General features: G+C 44.8%; 1 protein-coding gene across 1 annotated transcript; it reads right to left on the bottom strand.

Moving 5' to 3' along the window:
* Positions 1–17,967: 17,967 nt before the first annotated feature.
* On the bottom strand, positions 17,968–20,247 carry LOC119804865 (selenide, water dikinase 1-like). Its single transcript, XM_038316637.1, is given in 2 exon segments — positions 17,968–19,785; positions 19,787–20,247. Coding segments are annotated over 2 exon segments (1,125 nt in total). The 5' UTR covers positions 20,128–20,247; the 3' UTR covers positions 17,968–19,001.
* Between the last annotated feature and the right edge of the window lie 540 nt (positions 20,248–20,787).

Below are 20,787 nucleotides of genomic sequence, written 5' to 3'. Positions count from 1 at the left end.
ACAACACAACAACAACAAAAAATTTTTTCTGCCTCTGTAATACCTCTTCATTCGTCCTGGTGGCATCGGGAGCTGCGGTGTGGCCCACAGTATATATACCCTTTTGTCCAACCAGCTTTTCTTGCAAACGTTCATTGCAATGAGTCTCTGGTTCAAGCCCTCTGGTTCCTGGCACACCACCCTCACTAGACCCTCACCGAAACTCCTCTCAGATATCCTGCAACTGCCACGTCATGGGGATCCTTTCGTGTCACTTCACAGGACTAGTTCCTTCGATGGGATAGATGTTAAGGCAAGCCAACTCCAAACCTGGCTGCGGGCCTGGGTGCTACTTGAACTGGTCAGGCCAGGCCACTGGAGCCGCCCCCTCACGTGAGGAGGTGGGGCCAGCTCCCCCCCCCCCCTCGTCCACGCCACCAGTCAGCTCTCCCCCACCTGTGGTAAGAGGTGGAACCGTCTCTCCTGAGTTGGGGGGGCTGCTCTCCCACGAGGAATTGGAGTCGGCTCTCTCGCTTCTGCGTGAGGGGCGGGGCCAATTATCCCAGGGCCAATGAAAGGCATGGCCAGCTCAGCATGATCCCCTGTTCCCCTAATTCTATCGTGCATAGTTCTCATGACTCCCTAAGGTGACACAGGTTACAGACATTAACACAGACCCCAGCTGCAGCAGGACAATGGCCCTCTGGCGCGCAGCTTGGGTGCAGATAACATCCTAGCTCTGGATGGAAGAACAGGCCACTAAGATCAGGATGGCTCTGATTGTACCAGGGCCCCCAGGCACTAACCAACTAGGCCAGAGGTTGAAGCCCCAACCCCAGGCTTCGGTGTAATCTTTGTTGGCAGCACAGACTCTGGCTGCGGTGGGACCATAGACCCAGACGTGGCCCTCCGCAGCAGCCGGGTCTGGATCTCACCATTGCCCCAGGTAGCAGTGCGGATCACTCAGATCGGCATAGCCTCAGTGGCAGCATGACCCTCAGACACTAATGTGGCCCCAAATCTCTGGCATCCATGTGGCCTTCGATGGTAATAGGAACCTGGGGCATCAACACAGACCCTGGCTGCAGTAGGGCCATGGACCCGGAAATGGCCCTCAGCTACAACTCTGGCCCAGATGTCACCATGACATCAAGTAGCAGCATAGATTACTCAGATCTGCCTGAACCCGGATGCAGCATGTCCCTCAGCACAAACATGGACTCAGGTTGCTGGCCTGACCCCGGGGCATCCACACTGCCTCGGGTACAAGATGGGCCACAGACTTCAACACAGACCCTGCTGCAACAGACCCAAACATAGTCCTTGATAGCAGTCTGGATGTCACCATGGCCTCAGGTGGCAGCACAGGTCAAGCAGATCGTTATGGCCCCAGCAGTAACAAGGTCCTCGATTAGAGAAATTTTTTTCATGAGGAATGAAAGATTTATTTATCTGTGGATATAAGGATAATGTTCAGAATACAGTTAAAAATTATATATAGTAAAGTTGGCCAGACCCAGAGAAAACTACAAGCAAACAATGACTGTTGAGATAGGAAGAATTAGTCTCCCACAGGGATGAGACCCTCCCATTGGTTATTTAATACCAAACGGTCAGACTCGGAAGGTTGCATTATATATTTCTGCATATATAGCAATAATACTAATAAAGGAGACCATAAATGTGAAAGAGAGTGAGGAGTCATGAGAGGGACTAAATAAGGGAGAAGGATGCAAGAAATAATGTAATTTTTAAAATTGCAAAAAAGAAAAATCACATAGTGCACCAAAACTACGTGCAATGTTTTATATATTGGTTAAAAAAATTAAAGAAAAAAATAAACTACATTTTTAAATTTTTAAAGTTCTAAAAAAATTGTATGGGTATTTTGACTCCACGTATGTCTCTACACCACATGCACGTCTGGTGCCTGCAGAAGCCAGAAGAGGCTGTCGAAAGCCATCTGGAGTTACAGAAGGTTGTAAGCCATCATGTAGACAATAGGAATCAAACCTGGGACCTCTGAAAGGGCAGCCAGTGCTTGTTCCGGGTTTAGAACGGTAAAAAGGAAAAGAAAAAATCTTGGGCCAGCAATATGGTTCAACAGGTAAATGTTTTTTGGTTTTTGTTTTTTTTTTTTTTTTGTTTTTTTTTTTTTTTGGCTAACCCTGAACTGACTTCCACAAATTGTCCTTATACACACACACACTGGGTAAATAAATAAATTCATAAAAGAATAAAGCCTGGGGAAGGTCCTCGTGAAAGTCATATTTAGAACCTCTTCACTCCTCAAGGAGGATATTAATAGTGGGAATCCTAGCCGCAGAAAACTCAGTCATTACGGCGGTGGGGAGTAGGCACTCCATGAGAGTAGACTCTGTACCCTTCCTTTCCTCAAAAGCAGTCTCTCCTGCCAGTAAATGAAGGAGAACCCTGAAGCACTATTCAAAGAGAGAAAGATGGGCCCAAGTCTGCTCCCACACGACAGAAACCTGACGCTGGCTTTCTCATTTAGCCTAGGGAGGCAGAATGATGGAGCCTCATTCACACAGTAAAGGAAACCTTTATTTTCTTCTTGTCCCTTCCCTCATTTTTTTTTCAAAGCCATAAAACTTTTAGACCTTGTTAAGCTAACCAGATACTATATTTGAATTCGGATCAGGGGATTCCTGAATTCAGAAAACAAATTCTTACAGGAAATAAATTGCATAGTTAGTTTAGAAAATGTGTTTTTTTCTCCTCGTTAATGTTTATTATAAAAAATTCACATATATATATATATATAAAACCACTGATAATCTCCATTCAAGTGTTTCCCCTGTCTTCCTGTGTATGTACTGTTGTTGTTATGTTATATAAGTAAATAATAAAATATAAAAATAAAATAAAAATATAAGCCTGAAATCTGCTTATTTTCTTTTTAACAATAAATCATATTACAATCATCTAACTTTAAGTTTTTTTAAGGATGGGTAGGAGATATGACTTTAAAATCTGTGATTTTTTGTGCCTTGTAGTCAGAAATGGTTTTTTTAAAGAATTTTAAAGAATTTGTATTTTTTATGAATGAATATTTGCCTGTATGTATATATGTGCACCACGTGCATGCCTGGTGCTCTCCAAGGCCTGAAGATGGCATCATATCCCCCAGAAGAAACAAATAATATGGTTCCGCTAAAGGATCACAGCAATAGCCAGGCGGTGGTGGCTCATGCCTTTAATCCCAGCACTTGGGAGCCAGAGGCAGGCGGATCTCTGTGAGTTCGAGGCCAGCCTGATCTACATGAGCTAGTTCCAGGACAGGCTCCAAAGCTACAGAGAAACCCTGTCTCGAAAAACTAAAAAGAAAAGGATCACAGCAATAAAATGACTCCTAATAACTTTCTGCTGTACTCAAAAGATCAGTGCCTTGCACAGCATCATCAGAGAAGCATCTTCCTGTGGCAGATGGGAACAAATACAGAGACTCACAATTGAACAACATGCAGAGAATGCTCGGTCCTAAATGGGATGTCTCCATCAAATTCCTCCCCTCAAGGCTCAGGGAACTCTGAAGGAGGAGGCAGAAAGGTTGTAAGAGCCAGTCGGGTGGAATACACCAAGGAAACAAGGCCTTCTAGACACTACAGGGCTGATGCCCATATGAACTCAACAGAGACTGCAGCAGCATGCACAGGGCCTGCACAGTTCTAAGTCAGATGGGGTCCCAGTATGGAGAGGGGAAGTAGACACAAACCCCCATCGCTAACCCAGAAGCTATCTCCAGCTAAGGAAATATTAGTTTTCTCCAGCAGACTCTCACTAGGTATATAAGCCACACTTAAGAACAGGCCCCATACCCAGCAGTAGATGGTCAACATAAAATGAATACATTTGCTATTGGGATGGAGTCGAGGGCAGTTGTCTCAGAATGCTTTGTCTGGGCTTTTTTATCTTACGGGGTTTTTTTTGTTTCTTTGTTTATATATCATGGTTTTCAATTTTGTGTGTTTATGGGATTTCTGTGTATGCAAATGTGTGTTCTCTATGTCTTTATATGTTTCTTGTTCTTTTTCTTTGGCTCTCTTATTCTGTTTGTTTTGTCCTATTCTATGGTTTTTATTTTATTGTGCTCTATTTTATTGATTTTTTTTAGATGCCTGCTTGTTTTCTAATGATAGAAGTAAAGGGTGTGGATTGGAGTGAGTGGGTAGAATCTGAGCAAAGTTGGGGGAGTGAGGGGAAACTGATCAGAAATATATTGTATGAAAATAGGAAAAAATCTATTTTCAATTAAAATCTTTGTCTCTATATATATCATGTGTATATAAATATATATATATATATATATATATATATAGAGAGAGAGAGAGAGAGAGAGAGAGAGAGAGAGACAGACAGACAGACAGACAGACAGACAGGCAGGCAGGCAGGCAGGCAGGCAGGCAGGCAGGCAGGCAGAAGAGAGAAAGACTCTGGGCCTCCAGAGGGGTCCTAGTGAAGCAGCACAGTGCTCGTTGTACAGCACAGTGCCACAGTGCTCACTTGCCCACCCCTTTGTGCCTCAAACCCAGCCTAAAAGCCTTTATTGTGGTTTACAAAGCGAGGCAATTTCTGGATGGTTTCAGCGTCCCTTGCAGCTGCACGCCCATCAATTCGAGGCTTCATGCTCATAGTGTGAGATATTTGGCCATCAGAGGGCAGAAGGTTAGAGGGGCTTCCTATTTATTGAGAGGCCAGCAGCAGCTCATTCACACCACGCTGTGATTTCAAATTCTTTTCCCTGCACGCATATTCTGTGGCCAGGCACGAAACTCTTTTTAACTACATGCCCTAAATAGTCACCCCAATTATTAACCACAAAAGACTGACAAGTACATTTTATTAAATACTATAGTTTTATCCATATCAGAATCCAAAACCATCATTTTGTTCAAGCCCCTTTTTAGGAGAGGTATTTGTACATGGCTGGCAAGCACTCTGCCCCTTAGCTATACTATTAGCCCTGACTTTTAAAAGTCAACATAATTTCTAAAAACTGTGTGAGCCACATTGAGGCTTCTCTTACGCCCCCCTCCCTTTGGAGACCACAATTTTCTGTTTCCTTCAGACTCTTAGGATCTTCCTACACTGGTGATGGGGGGAGAAAACTCACAAAGGTTGTTTGTATATTTACCCTTAGTCTTACCGGAGGAAGGAAAATAAGAACATAGAGACATTTCCGCTCATGACTGTATGTGACAAGAAAAGCAGTTTATTTTTTCCATGTCCTACCCTATCTTGGAGCCCAGGGTCCCTGCAGGTTCATTCCATGAAACCAAAACTTTTGTGCACTAAATCACAATCTGAAGGCTGAGAAAGCAGACATTTTTGTTAGAACCAGGACACAAGAAGATCATGAATGTAACGCCTGGCTGAGCTGCATAGAAAGACCCTAACTGGAAAAAAACTACTAAGATCATGTTAGGTTAAAAAAAAAAACAGAAAATAACAAATACGAGAAATGTAAAGAGGAGCCAGGGTAATGTCTCAGCAGGTTAAAACACTAGCCTCCCAAATTGGACTACCTGAGTTCAAACCCCAGAACCATGTACAAAGCTGGATGCAATGGCACACACCTGTAATTTACGTAGTCCTATCACAAGATTGGGAGGCAGACATAGGATAATAACCTAGAATTTCATGGACCAGCTAGCTAGCCTGGAGTATGTATCCTGGCAGAAACAAGAGAGATCCTACCTCAACAAGGTAGAAGAAAAGAACCAATTCCCAAAAGTTAGCCTCTAACCTTCATATGTGAACCCGCTTTTATACATACAAATTAATTAATTGATTGATAAAATGTGAAAAGCTCACACTCCCTTCAAAAAGGTTAGCAGATGGCTCATCAGAGAAAAGCAGTTGCCTTGCAACTTTGGTTTCCTGAGTTTCATCCTCAGGAACTATAGCGAAAGGAAAAAACCAACTTGGACCTCCACACCCAGACCATGGGACACACACACACACACACACACACACACACACACACACATAATAGTAATAATAGTAATAATAATAATAAACATTTTCAGAAAAATAACCCTTTATCAATACTGTTTCTGCCGCTGCTGCCTGTTTTATTTTTGCTATGTAATGCTCATGCTGGATTTGAATTTGTAACAATCCTCCTGCCCATCTCTCAAGTGTTGTGGTTATTAGCATGTACTATTACATCAGACACTATTTGGTTTTTAGTTTGGTTTGGGGTTTTTTATTATTATTATTATTATTATTATTATTATTATTATGCATGAATGTTTTGCCTGTGTGCATGTCTACGCCCCATATGCTTGCCTGGTGCCTGCAGACACCAGAAGACAGTCCTGGATCCCCGGGAACTGGAAATGCAGACAGTTGTGAGAAACCACATAGGTACTGGGAATGGGAGCTCTGCTCTGCTCCAAGAGCAGCCAGTGCCCTTAGCCTCTATCTCTCCAGCCCCTGGTTTGGGTTTTTTTTTAATGTATGGTTTGATTCAGCATGCAGGTGGTTTTACTGAGGTACATCCCCATCACTGCTTATGAGAATATGAAATGTAACAGTTGCTATGTAAAACAGTCTAGCAATTTATCAAATAAACAATTATCAGCTAAGACATAACTTGTGTATTATGCAAATTAATCGCAAAAGAGTATTCAAACAAAGCTTCTGCATAAATGTTCATAACAATGCCATTTAAAATCACTGAAAGGTAAAAACAAATCAAATATCCTTCAGTCAGTACATTGGTAAGTAAAATGTAGTTTATCTGTATAATGGAATTTTATTCAGTCACTGAAAAGAAGGATTTACTGATAAATACTACAGGATGAACATATGTTAAGTGAAAGATGTTACATAAAGAATCACATATTCCATGATTCCATTTACAGTTAGTTTGCTCCCCCTTACCCTCAGGGGACATGTTCTAAAACATCTCCTCTAAAACAATGGATGCCTGAAATTTCATACTGTAGTCAAATATATATAATAGTATATATGTATCATATAGTTTTTAAATATATATTTTTTTATAAATACACACATGAACTTATGATATATTTGCATACCCTAATAGGTTAATAATAATAATAAAATAATTATGGCAATATATAAACGAAAGTTATGTGAATATGGTTTCTCTCTTTCAAAATATATTAATGTAGGTTTATGTTTATGATTTCATCAGGATTAAAATCTCACTTTGAATGGTACCTTTTCTCCTTATATTCCTTTCTATTATTTATTTTATGTATTTATTACTGTCGTATACATTTATGGCGTGCTTAAAGAGGCCCCCACAAGCCACAGCACATGTGTGGCGGTCAGAGAACAAATTTTTGGAGTCAGTTCTTTCCTTGTACCTTGGGGCATAGGGACAGAGATCAGATTATCAGGCCTGGGCTACATGTGTCTTTTGCCCAGTGAGCTGCTTCCTTCTCAGCCCTCAACCAAATTCTTTAACTCTGAATATGAAGACAGGCCAGAATATGGCCCTGTCTTCATCAACAGCTTCTTCCATTAATACTTTTCAGCGGAAAAATATTTCTGAATCTAAGTACCCATCCATTTTCTTATGCCGTTCACTTTCCACGTACAAACTTAAAGCCAGTTCATCCCACTTGTGCCTGGACAGGCTGACAGCCTGCATGCCTGCATCACAAAATGAGATCCCTTTTGAATAATAAAAATATTCTCGGACAATCTGTAACTCCAGCACTCAGAAGGCTTAGATAGAAGGATCACCCCCAAGTGGATCACCCCCAAGCTTTACATAGTGAGTTCCAGTCCAGCGTGGGCCGGAGAGTGAGATCCTGACTAAAAAAAAAATGTTTTTTCATATACTTCCTTTCTTTCGAAAGGATCCAGCATGAGTAAAGTCAGAAGGGATCACTGAAAACGTAAAGGAGGAAAACAAAGATTATCATATAAACCTGGATGTGAATACACGGAGTCCGCAGCAAAGGAAATGGGCTGCGGAAACAGCCCGAGGCTTCAACAGCCCAGCGAAGTTGCTAATAATTCTTGCCCAGGGTACTGCGAAGGACCACCGCCCTCGGGAACTAAGCGACTTACTAGTGGAGACTGTACTATTCTTACCCACCTTCTACATCATCGCTTGAACCAGAGGCGGCTGGCAGCGGTTTAAAATAAAATAAAAAAATCTTGGGTTCAGGGAGCTTCCTCTGAGTTGAGCTCAAGTTTGTGGACAAAACTGAGAATCTCAAGCTCCGCAGACGCAAAATCAAAACCAAAAGGGCGGGAGCTCTTTTTCTTTCTTTCCTTTTCTTCTTAATAAACCGGCGGCAGAGTACGTGTAAAGAAATATTTAATGCCTCACAAAATGCTTATAGTAAGGGATCCTCCCATTGGTTTCTCACACTTGGCACATTTGGGGAGCGAGGTTATGGACTCCTTATGGCTGCTTTGAAGACGCTCGCTCAGAAGGCCCACTGAACAGTTTCTGGGTTTTTCTCCAAATGTCCGGAGAGTTGCCTGCCTCCCTAACCACCAATTCTTTTTCCTTTCCCTCCCTCCCCTTTTCTGGGATCATTTGCCTGTTTTCTCCCTCCACAGGTCTCCTAAGGAGAAAATCTCCAAGGATTTTCTCTGGGAAAGCACGTTGGCGTTTTTTAACGGAAGGGCTGCATGCAGTGGAGTCCTCCGCGGCGGCGGTGCTTTAACTAGCTTGTGAAAGGTTTTGTATAGACAAGTAAAATTTTCATTTCTGAGTGTGTAACTTGAAGTCAAAACGATCTTTTTTAAAAAATATAATTTAAGGAATGTGAAGTTGAAAATTAGAAGTTTCTCTTTTTCTTTTTTTCTTTTTAAGAGACGATCCCACGAAGCACAGGCGTTGAACCCAATATTTAGCTGAGGATGGTCTTGAACTCGGGAATATCCTCCCTCTGCCTCTCAAATATTGGAATTACAGACATTCACTACCACACCACACCAGACCTATTCAGAAGACTTGTGAATTGGCCTCTTCAGATCCAATTATCTAAATGCCTGGGGAAGTTTATAGCTAAATTTCATTTGTGTATAGAATCTATAAAGTGTAATAAATATATTTGGCCTTTTTTAAAAGGAATTTTTAGCTACAAGATATATTTTAGGGATTTTGTCTAGCATATGAGAACTGTTCGCTGGGACCATTATTTAGTATAGTAAGGGTTACTTTACTATAAGCACTGAATTATCACAACAATCTAATAAAGCAAATACTAGTCATCCTGTAGGCAGGTAGCTTACAGGGACATGTTCCACAAAAGGATAATTTACATCCCAGGACGGGTAGCCAGCAGCAGTGCAAAGTGTCCTCTCAATACCCTGAGTAACACAGATCACGAGCTGTTTTAGAAATTTCAACAGGATGTGTTCCTGCTGGAGATGACCAAAGGTAACTAAAGTCAAGGAAACAGATACGGGGTGCCTGAGGGCAGGCACGATGCACTCAGAGCCCGCCCTATTAATTTCTCACCTAGTTTCTGTGCAAAATGATGCCTTAGCTTAAAACTCAGCACAATGGATCCTAAATCTCCCGTTCGGAGTGATTCGGATAAAGCTCTGGTACGAAAGGAAGGGGGCCTAGACCGAAGCAGAGCCTCAGATCAAGAATTGAAGCCCCCCCCCAACTAATTAAGACATAAGTTATTAAGTGAAGATTTTTGTAGTGAAACTTCAAAGTTCCCTGGCTTCCTGTGAAGGAAGGCTCTTGTTTGTGTTTAAGGAAAAAAAGTGACAACGCTTATAAAAGTGACTGTTAAACGTAGGGTAAATCGTGCCGGTGCCAAACACGGGGACCACAATTATACAGTATTTTAATATTAAGATTATTAACATGCCTCGAAGCACTTGCGAACATCTTTTGGAAAATTATACAGCCCTTTAAAATTTGACGTGCCATTTTCTAGACTGGGGGGGGGGGGGGGGGTGGCAAAATAGTCCCAGAAAAGGGAAGGAGGCACGGGATGGGCGAAGAGAGAGACACAGTACTTTCGCGAGCCTTTAGTTTCCATACTCCGGAATCGGTATTAGGCGCGCTTTTGGTGTAAGGGAAAACGCAGAGCAAGTTGGAAACCACAATTATACAGTATTTAAATATTAAGGATATTAACACGCCTCGAAGCACTTGCACACACCTTTTGTAATTATACAGCCTTTTAAAATTTGACTCGCCATTTTCTAGCGGGGGGTGGGGGTGGGGGGGGATGGCAAAGTAGTCCCAGAAAGGGGGAGGGGAAGAGGCGGGAAGCGCGAAGAGAGAAGCACGGCATTCTCGCCCCTCTAGAGTTTCCATACGCCGGAATCGGAATTAGGCGCGCTTTCGGTGTAAGGGAAAACACAGAACAAGTTTGTGCAAGGCATCCTGAACTAAGAGAGAGCAACTTGGCTCCGCAAAGATGCCAACCCCCAGGAACCGAAGAATGGGTTCCGCTATCATTCTTGGGCGCACTAAGCATTTGGCAGATTTCTTTATGCAGTCTGGCGCCGGTTCTATCTCAAACAGGCTCCTGCCTAAACATAGGTCCAATTCACCGACTCTAGGTGAGAGCAGTACGAAATGAAAAGTCCTTGTTCTTAGTCACGGAGCCCTTGGAAAGAAGGGTCGAGACCAGTGCCCAAAGCCAGAAAACGGACGCATTTTGTTAGAATGCCTGTTCGCAATTCCTATGTTAAAGTCTTTTCCTTGTGGGAGGTAAACACCAAGGGGGACAGTGCATGTTTCAGAACATTGAAAATGGAGTTCGGAACATTGGGTAAATACTTTGGGTTTTACGAGCTGATGCGAGCCCGGAGATGCGAGCTCGTAGCCGTTAAAATGGTAATCACAACCCAGGCCAACCCCTTCTTGCAGCTGGGGCACCCCTATGGAGTTAGTTAACCGCAAATAGAAACCGGTCTCCGCGCGGAGTAACTTCAGTGTCTGACCGGCACTAAGAAGAAATGCGCGCCTTGTTACCAGCGCACCCCCTGCAGGTCCCACCCACTCCTAATAGACGTACTCCTATGTGTTACAGGATCTGTCGAGTGGAAGCACCACCACGTAAAATATGATCCCTACGCGCCGGACACTATAAAAGGGGCGTCACTCCCGGCGGAGCGCCACTCTGCTTCGGGAAAGGCTGCAGGCACCACCTCCAGCTTAGGTCTCCGCAGTGTCTCAGACGCCGGCAATTCAACACGCCCGCCGCTCTCCAGCCATGGAATCTCACGGCAAGTGTGGCTGCGACTTCTGCACTAACTTCAACAACTCCGGAGGACCGGTGAAGGAAGAAACTTTTCAAGGTCAGTTCTCCTCGCTGAGAACTTTATTGCGCACGTAAACGGACGAGCGCCATGAAGCTCGACGACCTTCGAGATCGCCTTGGCTCCTCACTTGTCCTGTCCTAGCACCCCGGGCTTCAACGCCCCGTCTTTTCTTTTATGCTTTCTGTCTTATCCAGATTCAGAGCCTATCTTGAGTTCAACAATTTTGGCGGGCGCAGACTACGGGGAAAATAAAGAATTCGATACAAGTGCCTACTCCAGTTTTGGAGCTGGCCAGAAGGAGGAAGACTTCTGCCACGACCTGGGTAGATAACACTGCTACTCCTAGAGCGAACTTAATTCGGGCTCAGCCCAGGTTCAGGGAGGAGCGCGCCGCGCAAGGGTGGGAATCTGGAGTCGCGGTGGGAGGCGCACGACTGGTGTAGTCACCGACGCCCCCTAGAGAGAGCCCTTAGCCTTCCCTTTCCCGTGCGCGTGTGGCTTGAGCGCAAACGCTCGGGTCTGTTTGTTTGTGCTTTTTTCCCCTCCCCCAGACTCTGAGAACGTCTTTGCCTCGACGTTTCTGGAAGAAACAAACTACCAGGAAAACGAGGGTCTCAAACCGGCTAGTGAAGAACCAACCCTCCCTTTTGTAGAAACACCGCCAGACTGGGAGGAGTTGGAAGCCCTTGAGTTTGGAGGCGCCTTCCCAGAGGAGGCCAACTCTCAGCTGGAGGAGCAGGCTGCTGCCCCCAAGCCGCAGCCCCAGCAGCAAACCTTGCCGCTGACCCCGCTGAAGCCCCCGATGCAAGCGCAGCCGCAGGCCCCGCTGCAGCCCCAGCCGCAGGTCCCTCTGCAGGCCCCGCTGCAGCCCCGACCGCAGGTCCCTCTGCAGGCCCCGCTGCAGCCCCGACCGCAGGTCCCTCTGCAGGCCCCGCTGCAGCCCCGGCCGCAGGTCCCTCTGCAGGCCCCGCTGCAGCCCCGGCCGCAGGTCCCTCTGCAGGCCCCGCTGCAGCCCCGACCGCAGGTCCCTCTGCAGGCCCCGCTGCAGCCCCGGCGGCAGGTCCCTCTGCAGGCCCCGCTGCAGCCCCCGCCTCAGGCCCCGCTGCAGCCCCCGCCTCAGGTCCCGCTGCAGGGCCCGCTGCAGCCCCCGCCTCAGGTCCCGCTGCAGCCCCCACCTCAACCAAAGCGCCGCCGCTACCGCATCTCCTACACTCAGCTTCAACTGCGGGAGCTGGAGGCCTCCTTCCAGCGTGTCCAGTACCCCGATGTGTTTGCTAGGTGAGTGGTTGTTTTTCTTCTTTGGCGCCCATTTCGCTGGCGGGCTGGGGGGGGGGGGTTGCTGGGTTGTAGCTCTTTGAAGGCGAAGGCGGGAATCAGCTAGGGAGCGCCAAGAGCCTGGGGTCCACCTTTCCCCGGGGGAAAGCTAGAGGACACCTGTAGGAATTGGCACGAGGGGGGCGGGGCGACGGGGGAGAGGGGGTGGGGGCGACGGAGCGACGGGAGGGGGGCGGGGGGCGGGGCGATGGATGGGGCGGTGAAGCGAAGGGATGGGGGCAGGGGAGGGGGGCCAGAAGGGGGGGAGGGACGACGGAGCGACGGACAGGAGGGGGCGGCGGGGCGGGGCAAGGAGGGGCGGTGGGAGAGGGCTGGGAGGGGGACGGAGCAACGGGAAGGGAAGAGAGGGCGGTGGCTGCGGGGGCGGGGGCGGGGGCGGGGGCGGGGGCGGAAAAAAGAGCGAGGAGGTCGCTGCCCTGCCAAGCTGCAACCCGCTTTACTTAAAATGTTAATAGTCTGTAAGCATAAATTTCGAGTTTTTGTTTTGTGCAGTTTGGCGTTTTTAAAATATTATAGTAAAAAATGACTTTCTGCATTTAGTGAACTTTAAAACCCTTTGATTTTGCGCGTGAGATGAGCGCCACAGAGGACCCCAGTAGGGCGCGGCGGCTACATCTGCCGCTCTTCTCCCACCTAGCCCTGCAAAGCGCTGAAAGTTCTAATTGCGCTGTGGCAGGTGGACCTAGCACTTTATGGGTAACTTGGCAACAACCTCTCAAGAAAAATATTTTGAGAGTTGTTCTCTGCTGCTTCGCAAACAGAAAAGAAAAGCCATATTTAGTTAAGTAACAGACATTTTCACATATATTCCTTTTTTAAATTTTTTAAATTTTCAATTAAAGAGATAACTTGTGACTTGGAAGCCACTCCCTAAATCAAGTCTCTGCGTATTATAAAAAACTGCATTAGGAGGTGGGGTTAGATTTAATGTACATCCATATCTTTCTTTTTAGCCATAACTCCAATACTAAACATTACTTATTTTCTCCCATCAGAATGGAACTTGCCCAACGCCTGGGTTTGCCTGAATCCAGAGTGCAGGTTAGTAAATTTTGGAAAAGCAATTAGGTAAGACAGGTATTCTAAAACACATTCTAGGTAATGTTTTGTCCTGGGAATTCTCAAGTTGGTGTGTTTCTTTGGTCTTTTCTTTTTCTTTTTTTTTTTTTTTTGGCTAATGAATTTTATATTTGAACCTAATTGATCACATGGCCAAGGGATGCAGAAATGATATTGAAGGAAGCATCTGGTTATTTGGATTTTCAAAGGGCAAAGACAATTTCTTAACATGTAAGGTCTTGTTTTCCTTTTTGGTGCTTTTTATTTTAACCTACATTTTCTGGATTCTGAAAGTGTTCTCAGGCTACCTTCTTATCTGTGTTAATGTAAAATACCTTTTCCATTTATTTAGGTGTTGATAAATTTTCTATTTCATGAAATTAAAAGGCGACTATACAGGGTTATGGGGAAAATGTTTAAAACATAATTGAAGGGCTGGAGAGATGGCTCAGAGGTTAAGAGCACTGGCTGCTCTTCCAGAGGTCCTGAGTTCAATTCCCAGCAACCACATGGTGGTTCACAACCATCTGGAATGAAATATGGTGTCCTCTTCAGGCAGAACACTGTATACACGGTAAATAAATAAAAAATTAAAAAAACATACTTGAATCAAATAAGTATTTAGTAGAAAATCAGTATAGGCGTCTTTTGTCATAGAGTCCATGTGTGGTGGAAATAGCTGTGTGTCTGTTGGTGAGACATACAGAAAATCACCCCCACCAAAGCAGGCCACTGACTTAGAGCATCATGATGACACAGCCTACTACTCCCTTAGGCAGACCTAGCTCAGGTTGAGAGGTCAACAAAGCAGATTCTGAGGAAAAGAAAAGCTTAAGTTTGGTACTTTACACACACACGCACGCACGCACGCACACACATGCACGCAAGTAACACACCTCTGTCCAAGGCCCAGAAAATAGTTAAAACAGCATTAAAGGGGGAAAAGAAAAATACACCAATATTTCAAACTCTACACCAGGCTTAGCTCAGTAGTTCTAATTTTAGTGGCCTGTAGGTTTTTTTTCCTATTATGACATTACTTGTTCAATATCCTAAATAATTTTCCCCCTCTAATTGTAGATTTGGTTCCAGAACAGAAGGACCAAGTGGAGACAACTTCAGCGGGCACATTTATACAGGAGCATGTTTCCAGTTGCCATGACTCCCCCTGTGGGTCTATACTTTGATGATCGTTATGGTCCCATCCCTATTGTGGAGGTTATTTGGAAATATCAACCTGTGGCGCCCCAGCCAATCCATCCTCTAATGCTGCCTCTCCCACCCCTGATTCCTCCACCATTCATGCCTATGCCTCCTAGGGGACCCCATCCACCTCCATTTCCCTGGCCACCTGCACCACCTAATGCTCGTAATCCTCCCAATGTTCCTCCCAATGCTCCTCCCAATGCTCCTAATGCTCAAATGCCCAATGCAGGTATGGGATATGTCCCCAACCGCAATGGCCAGTTCTAAGGTCCTGAAAACTGAAGTCTACATCAGTTTTCCCAAAGTGTTTTCCAGTAAGATTCATGCTGTTCATAGACATTGTTAAAAGTTACTTATCAAATACCTGTTAAATGAAATTGTGTGCAAAGTTAATGCCTCTATGTAAAGTTATGAGTTTATTTTCAATAAAAGTTTGGTTTAGCAGCATATTAGCTTTGAGAATCATCCTGGGTTAAGGGCATGGGTGGAAATTACTACAGGTATAAAATTTTAAGAGAATATTGCAGAGGACTCCTTTTATAAGATAGTATCCCTAGGTTACTCTCAACAGGATTTGTTCATCACGAAATTTTCCAAGAGCCCAAAGCCAGTATACAGAGTAACACACAGTCTCTCTGCACACCTCACCCTCTCCATTACTATTTTGCCCAGGAGAAAGAGTGCATGCACGTGCCAGATGATTCGGGGGGGGGGGGTGTTTCTGGAAAGGAAGCAGTCATTTCTAAAGGAGGTGTTGCGGGGGAGGGGGAATAGCAGCCAGTCACTTGACCAATGCCCTAATTTTTTAAAAATCAATGTTTTCTCATTTGTGGAGGGTATAGCTATGGTAGGCATTCTGGCCCTATAACTCTGCTGTTTTAGAGAAATGAGAGTTAGCTCATCAAAACTGGAAAGGGAGGGGGCAGAGAGACATCTCAGGAGGTGAAAGTGCTTGAGATGCGAGCCTGACTAAGTGAATTCGATCCCTGGAACTCGCAGTGGAGAGAAAGAACTGACTCACCAGATTTGTCCTCTGTACTTCGCACATGTGCTGTGGCTGATGCATACCAGAACTCAGGGCACATCACATCTACATAAATAAACGTTTAAAATGTAAAAAAAAAAAAAAAAAAAAAAAAAAAAAGACCATAGGCTGGGAGTGGTGGCTCATGCCTTCAATTCCAGTCTCCTGGAAAGTAGAATCAGGCAGTTCTCTGATTTCGAGGCCAGCTTAGTCTATAAAGTAAGTTCCAGGTCAGTTAGTGATACATAGGCAGACCATGCATTTTTAAAGTAAAATAAATGTAAAGAATGATAAAATGATATTGCACCCTTCCCTACTCACAGGCAGGAGAGTCTGTTGCTATAAATTTCCCAGCTTAAAAGGCAGAAATTTCATCATATATATTTTACATTAAACAAGCCAGACAGAATCCTAGTTTCTAGAGGTGAAACACTGGAAGGAAACCTGTCGGTTTAATGCTGCTCCAAGCAAAGGATGAGGTTTTAGAATAATTCTTGCAAGGCAGCACTCATGGCTAGAGGAATAAAAAGTGGTCGAGTATTCATGAGGCCATAGGTTCTCTTCTCAGCGCGGAAACTCGGAAGCCATCAGAATGCTGCTTCATTTATGCCGTCTTTATGCCAATCTCCCCAGGCAGAAAGTTGCCAAAACCAAAATGCAGCATGGAGGAAGGGGACCAGAATCCCAATTTTGAAAACATTTAACTTTTTAAAGTAAGAGGTTTATATTTGAATAATTGCCAGTTATTTTATGAGCGTGATTGGACTGTGAAGTTATTGTAGTTCCTTCAGATAAAGTGTTGAATCTACACCAGACTTGCCACTCACCGGAGGTAGAGACTATCACAAATCACTATTGCGGCATCGTGGTACATGCCTGTATGACCAGAATTTAGGAGGCTCAATTCTAGAAGTCAAAGACCTGCTGAGGCAACATAGTGAGCAGAGTGAGACTCCATCTCAATGAGAGAGAGCAAAAAGAAAGAAAGGGAAGAGAGAGGCACCCAGAGAAAGCATGGTATAAGGGGGCTATTTGCTCAGGAAAAACATACTGTTTAGTGTTGTAAATTTGTATTGCAGTTTATTTATTTTTCTCTCACACATACACGTGTGTACACACACATGCATGCTCTCTCTCTCTCTCTCTCTCTCTCTCACACACACACACACACACACACACACACACACACACATGCAAACACACTCAGTGGAGGTCAGAGGACTGGTTGGGAAAATCAGCTCTCTCCTTTCACTATCTGGGACCATCATCTGCAGAGCCATTTCACCCTACCAAACCAGTTTTCGTGACTCACCCGATACTTTTCATTCCTTTTTCCCATCCACAACTGAGGATTTCAAACACCACCAAAGGCAGTTGTCCTGTCTAATGTGACTCTTTTACAGCAAGGACAGCATCACTGCCCCATAGGCAGCTTAGAGGAAGGAACATTCAGGAATGCATCCTCATATATGCCAAATGTTGTCCTTTTCCAGGTGATTTTGAAATCAAATAATTCTAACTTTTTGTTGTTTCCACTCTGAACTATGGGATTTCTGTACGAATAAAAGTTTCAGGAACCTTTCACGCCTTGATACCTGTAGGCTCAAAAGTCAAACATTATCCAACAAAAAATCCCCATACTTGGTTGAAGAGATGGCTCAGAGGTTAAAAGTACTGGCTGCTCTTCCAGAGGACCCAGGGCCAAATACCAGGACCCATGTGGCAACCCACAATTATCCATAACTATAGTTTCAGGGAATCGCACACCCTCTTCTGACCTCTGAAAGCACCAAGGACATACCTGGTGCAAAGACATACATGCAGGTAAAACATCCTTACACATAAAAAGAAATTTTAAAAAATCGAATTCCCATAATTGGCTTTCATATTCAGCCTGACATACACAAACAAAAAAGTTATTTCTTCTCTTGGTAACTGGGTAAGTGGAAAAGTAAAGCCGTAAAGCCGTGAAAACTCTTTCACATAATGTATGAGGGCTTCCAGAGACACGTACACTATTTTTAAAAATCATACAGATTTCAGCAAATTACTGTTCTCTTCAGTCTTCAGTCTAGGTTTTTTTTTGTTTGTTTGTTTTTTTACAAGAGCAATTAAAAAAATTAAATATTTATTTGAATAACAACTTTTAAATTTGAGCTGCAATGTTGGCAATGCAGGTTTTAAACACAGATCACAAAATGCGTGCACAAAAAAGTATGGGCGCAGAGACAAAATGATGCTAAGAATTAGGCTAAAGAGCTGTTGATTTTAAACAAGAGGCCTGAAATCACTATACAAAATATAAAATGTATTAAATGCTACCATCCACAGAACAGTCATTATTATTGATTATATTTAAAAATTATCTGCAAAGTAAATTAGATATTGAATTATAAATGAGTATTATACATGAACCCCCTATTGGAAGGCAATTCCTTGTCACACTATAGAACATCTAATTACATTGCAAAAAGTATCCTTTTTCCTATTGGTAAAGAACCATTAATGGTATTACTGCAAGTATCAGGAAAGCTTTTAAAAAAAATTCTTTTTTTAATTCTGAGTGCTTTCCATGCAGAGTAAACCTCACTGAGCTGAGTCTGAGCGACCGACTGGAGAATGTCCTGGGTAGAAGAAATGCCCGAGCTGTTAGACTCTGCTCTTTACAAACCAAAGACTCAGAGGACTCATGCAGCCCTCTGACGACTGGGAGGCCACCACGTCACTTACCAATTCTGCCTTTCTAGAATGTCGACTGAGACATTTATAGACACGAGAAGACACAGACTGCCAGGTGACACTGCTCTCAGTAATGTCTGGGGTGGGAAGCACCTTTAGAAAGCGCCTATGCGGCAAGAGATACGCATCTAAAGATTCAAAATGAATCAACAGTATTGGATAACAATATCATTCTCAACTCAGAAGCTGCCTCGAGGTTGGGTGCATCTTCAGTTAATGTAATAGGAAAAGAAGGCCATGGATTTCTTTTTATTAATTGCATCCACTCACAAACCGACCTAGGGTCACCAGATGTGTAGGTAGACACAATGAGATTTTTGTTGTTCTTATCGAGTCTTTAATCAAAGTGATGATAAAGGAAATAGATCTATTTAAAAACAAAATCCAATAGCTATCTCTGTCTAGATTAGGAGGTGGCACCAGGTGTGGGATTCACGTTTTGCGTGGCTACTTGAGGTGCGACTTCGATAATCCGAGGTTTGTGGATGATTCTGGCTGTGCGGTTGCCCTTCTCTACAATCCCAATAATCCATGCTTGGTGGCCTTCGCCATATTTGGGGGACTTTATTTCTGCACAGAACCGAGCTGCTTGTTCACGTGGTAAACAGATGAGCAGGCCTCCTGACGTCTCCGGGCAGGTCCCATGCATGAGGCCGAACATGTTCCCACAGGCTTTGCTCACAGCTGCCATCTTGGCCAGCACTGGAAGGTTGTGAATCACAAACGACACCTCGTTCCTCTGCTGCTTGGCCAGGTTCTGTGCGTGGCCCAGAATCCCGAAGCCTGTGATGTCAGTGGCTGCATGAGCATTGAACGTGTGCATAAGGCCTGCAGCTGTCCTGTTGAGCCGTGCCATGTTCATCATCGCTTCTTGGTATGCCAATTCTACATCTTCTTGGGTGACCACTAGCTTAATTTTATTCCATTTTTCAGGAATATCCAGCCACTGGTGCACAGCAACCGCAACTTGTGTCCCCAGCGGTTTTGTCAATACCAGCACATCCCCTGGTACTGCATTATCGGGCATGATAAATTCATTGGGCTGGCAGACAGTTGTGGCGACTCCTCCCAGAACAATCCAGGGGTTTAACACTGTTTGACCACCCGTTACAGAGGTTCCCGCTTCCTCTGCCGCATCTTTAAAACCCCTGTCAGTCATCTTATTGCTGACTCCAAGGAGCATCAGCATAAATTGCATAGAGGTCACTGAGAACATTAGCACATGCTATCCTGCCCATCATGTAGGGGTCATCGACAATAGGATAAATGTAATCTGTGGTTTGAACCAAGGAAAGCCCACCATGCCTCAAAGGAATGACGCAAGTATCCATCCCAATGCCAAGCCATGGCATAACAGCTCCCAGAAACTGCTCATCTTCTTGGAAGTGGTTCTCTTGTAAAGATTCCAGCAATTTTTGCAAGACATCTTGGGGCACTTTGCAGCCTGTGCCTTTCAGTTCAGTAAACCTGGTTAGGCGGAAGCTCTTGTCCAGTTCATAACTTTCCGGGTTAAAGGACTCCCGAGTAGACATGGTTCTGGGGCCACACTCTTCACAGTTCAGCCCCTCCCCTCCCTCTCTTTTGATCCACTGGGCTTTCTACTTAGGATCCACCGGCTCGCTTTGCGCCCTCCGCCTCCTCCCGAAAACGGGCCGCGGCGCTTCAGTCTAGGTTTTAAATGTTTACTACTACTACTACTGTGTGCGTGCGTGCGTGCATGCGTGTGTGTGTGTGTGTGTGTGTGTGTGTGTGTGTGCGCGCGCGCGCGCGCGCGCGCGCGCGCGCGCTCCTGCTCCTGTTTGGCTCGGCACATTTATGGAGGTTAAAGGACAACTTGCAGGAGATGGTTCTCTCTTTCCACCCTGTGGGACTCAGGTCATCAGATTTGGCATCAAGTGCCTTTATTTGCTGAGTCATCTCACTGGCCTCAAATGAGTTTTGTTGTTGTTGTTGTTATTTTTAAACAATCTTTTTTATTTTACGTACCAATCCTCGTTCCCTCTCCTTCCCTTCCTCCTGCTCCCCGCACCTTCTCCCGACCACCCTGCCTGTACCTGGAGGTGAGTGTCTGGGTTACTCCCGTGGCACATCCCGAGCACCACCCCCACCCACTGAAGGTCCAGAGACCTGGCAGCAGCCTCCCCCCTATCCCCTTATCCCCAACCATAGCCCGTGGCACCGGACTGGAGCCT

The sequence above is a fragment of the Arvicola amphibius genome, chromosome X, assembly GCF_903992535.2.
Source record: "Arvicola amphibius chromosome X, mArvAmp1.2, whole genome shotgun sequence".
NCBI lineage: Eukaryota > Metazoa > Chordata > Mammalia > Rodentia > Cricetidae > Arvicola > Arvicola amphibius.
The sequence above is the reverse complement of the archived record's forward strand: the minus strand, read 5'-3'. Positions and strand labels throughout refer to the sequence as shown.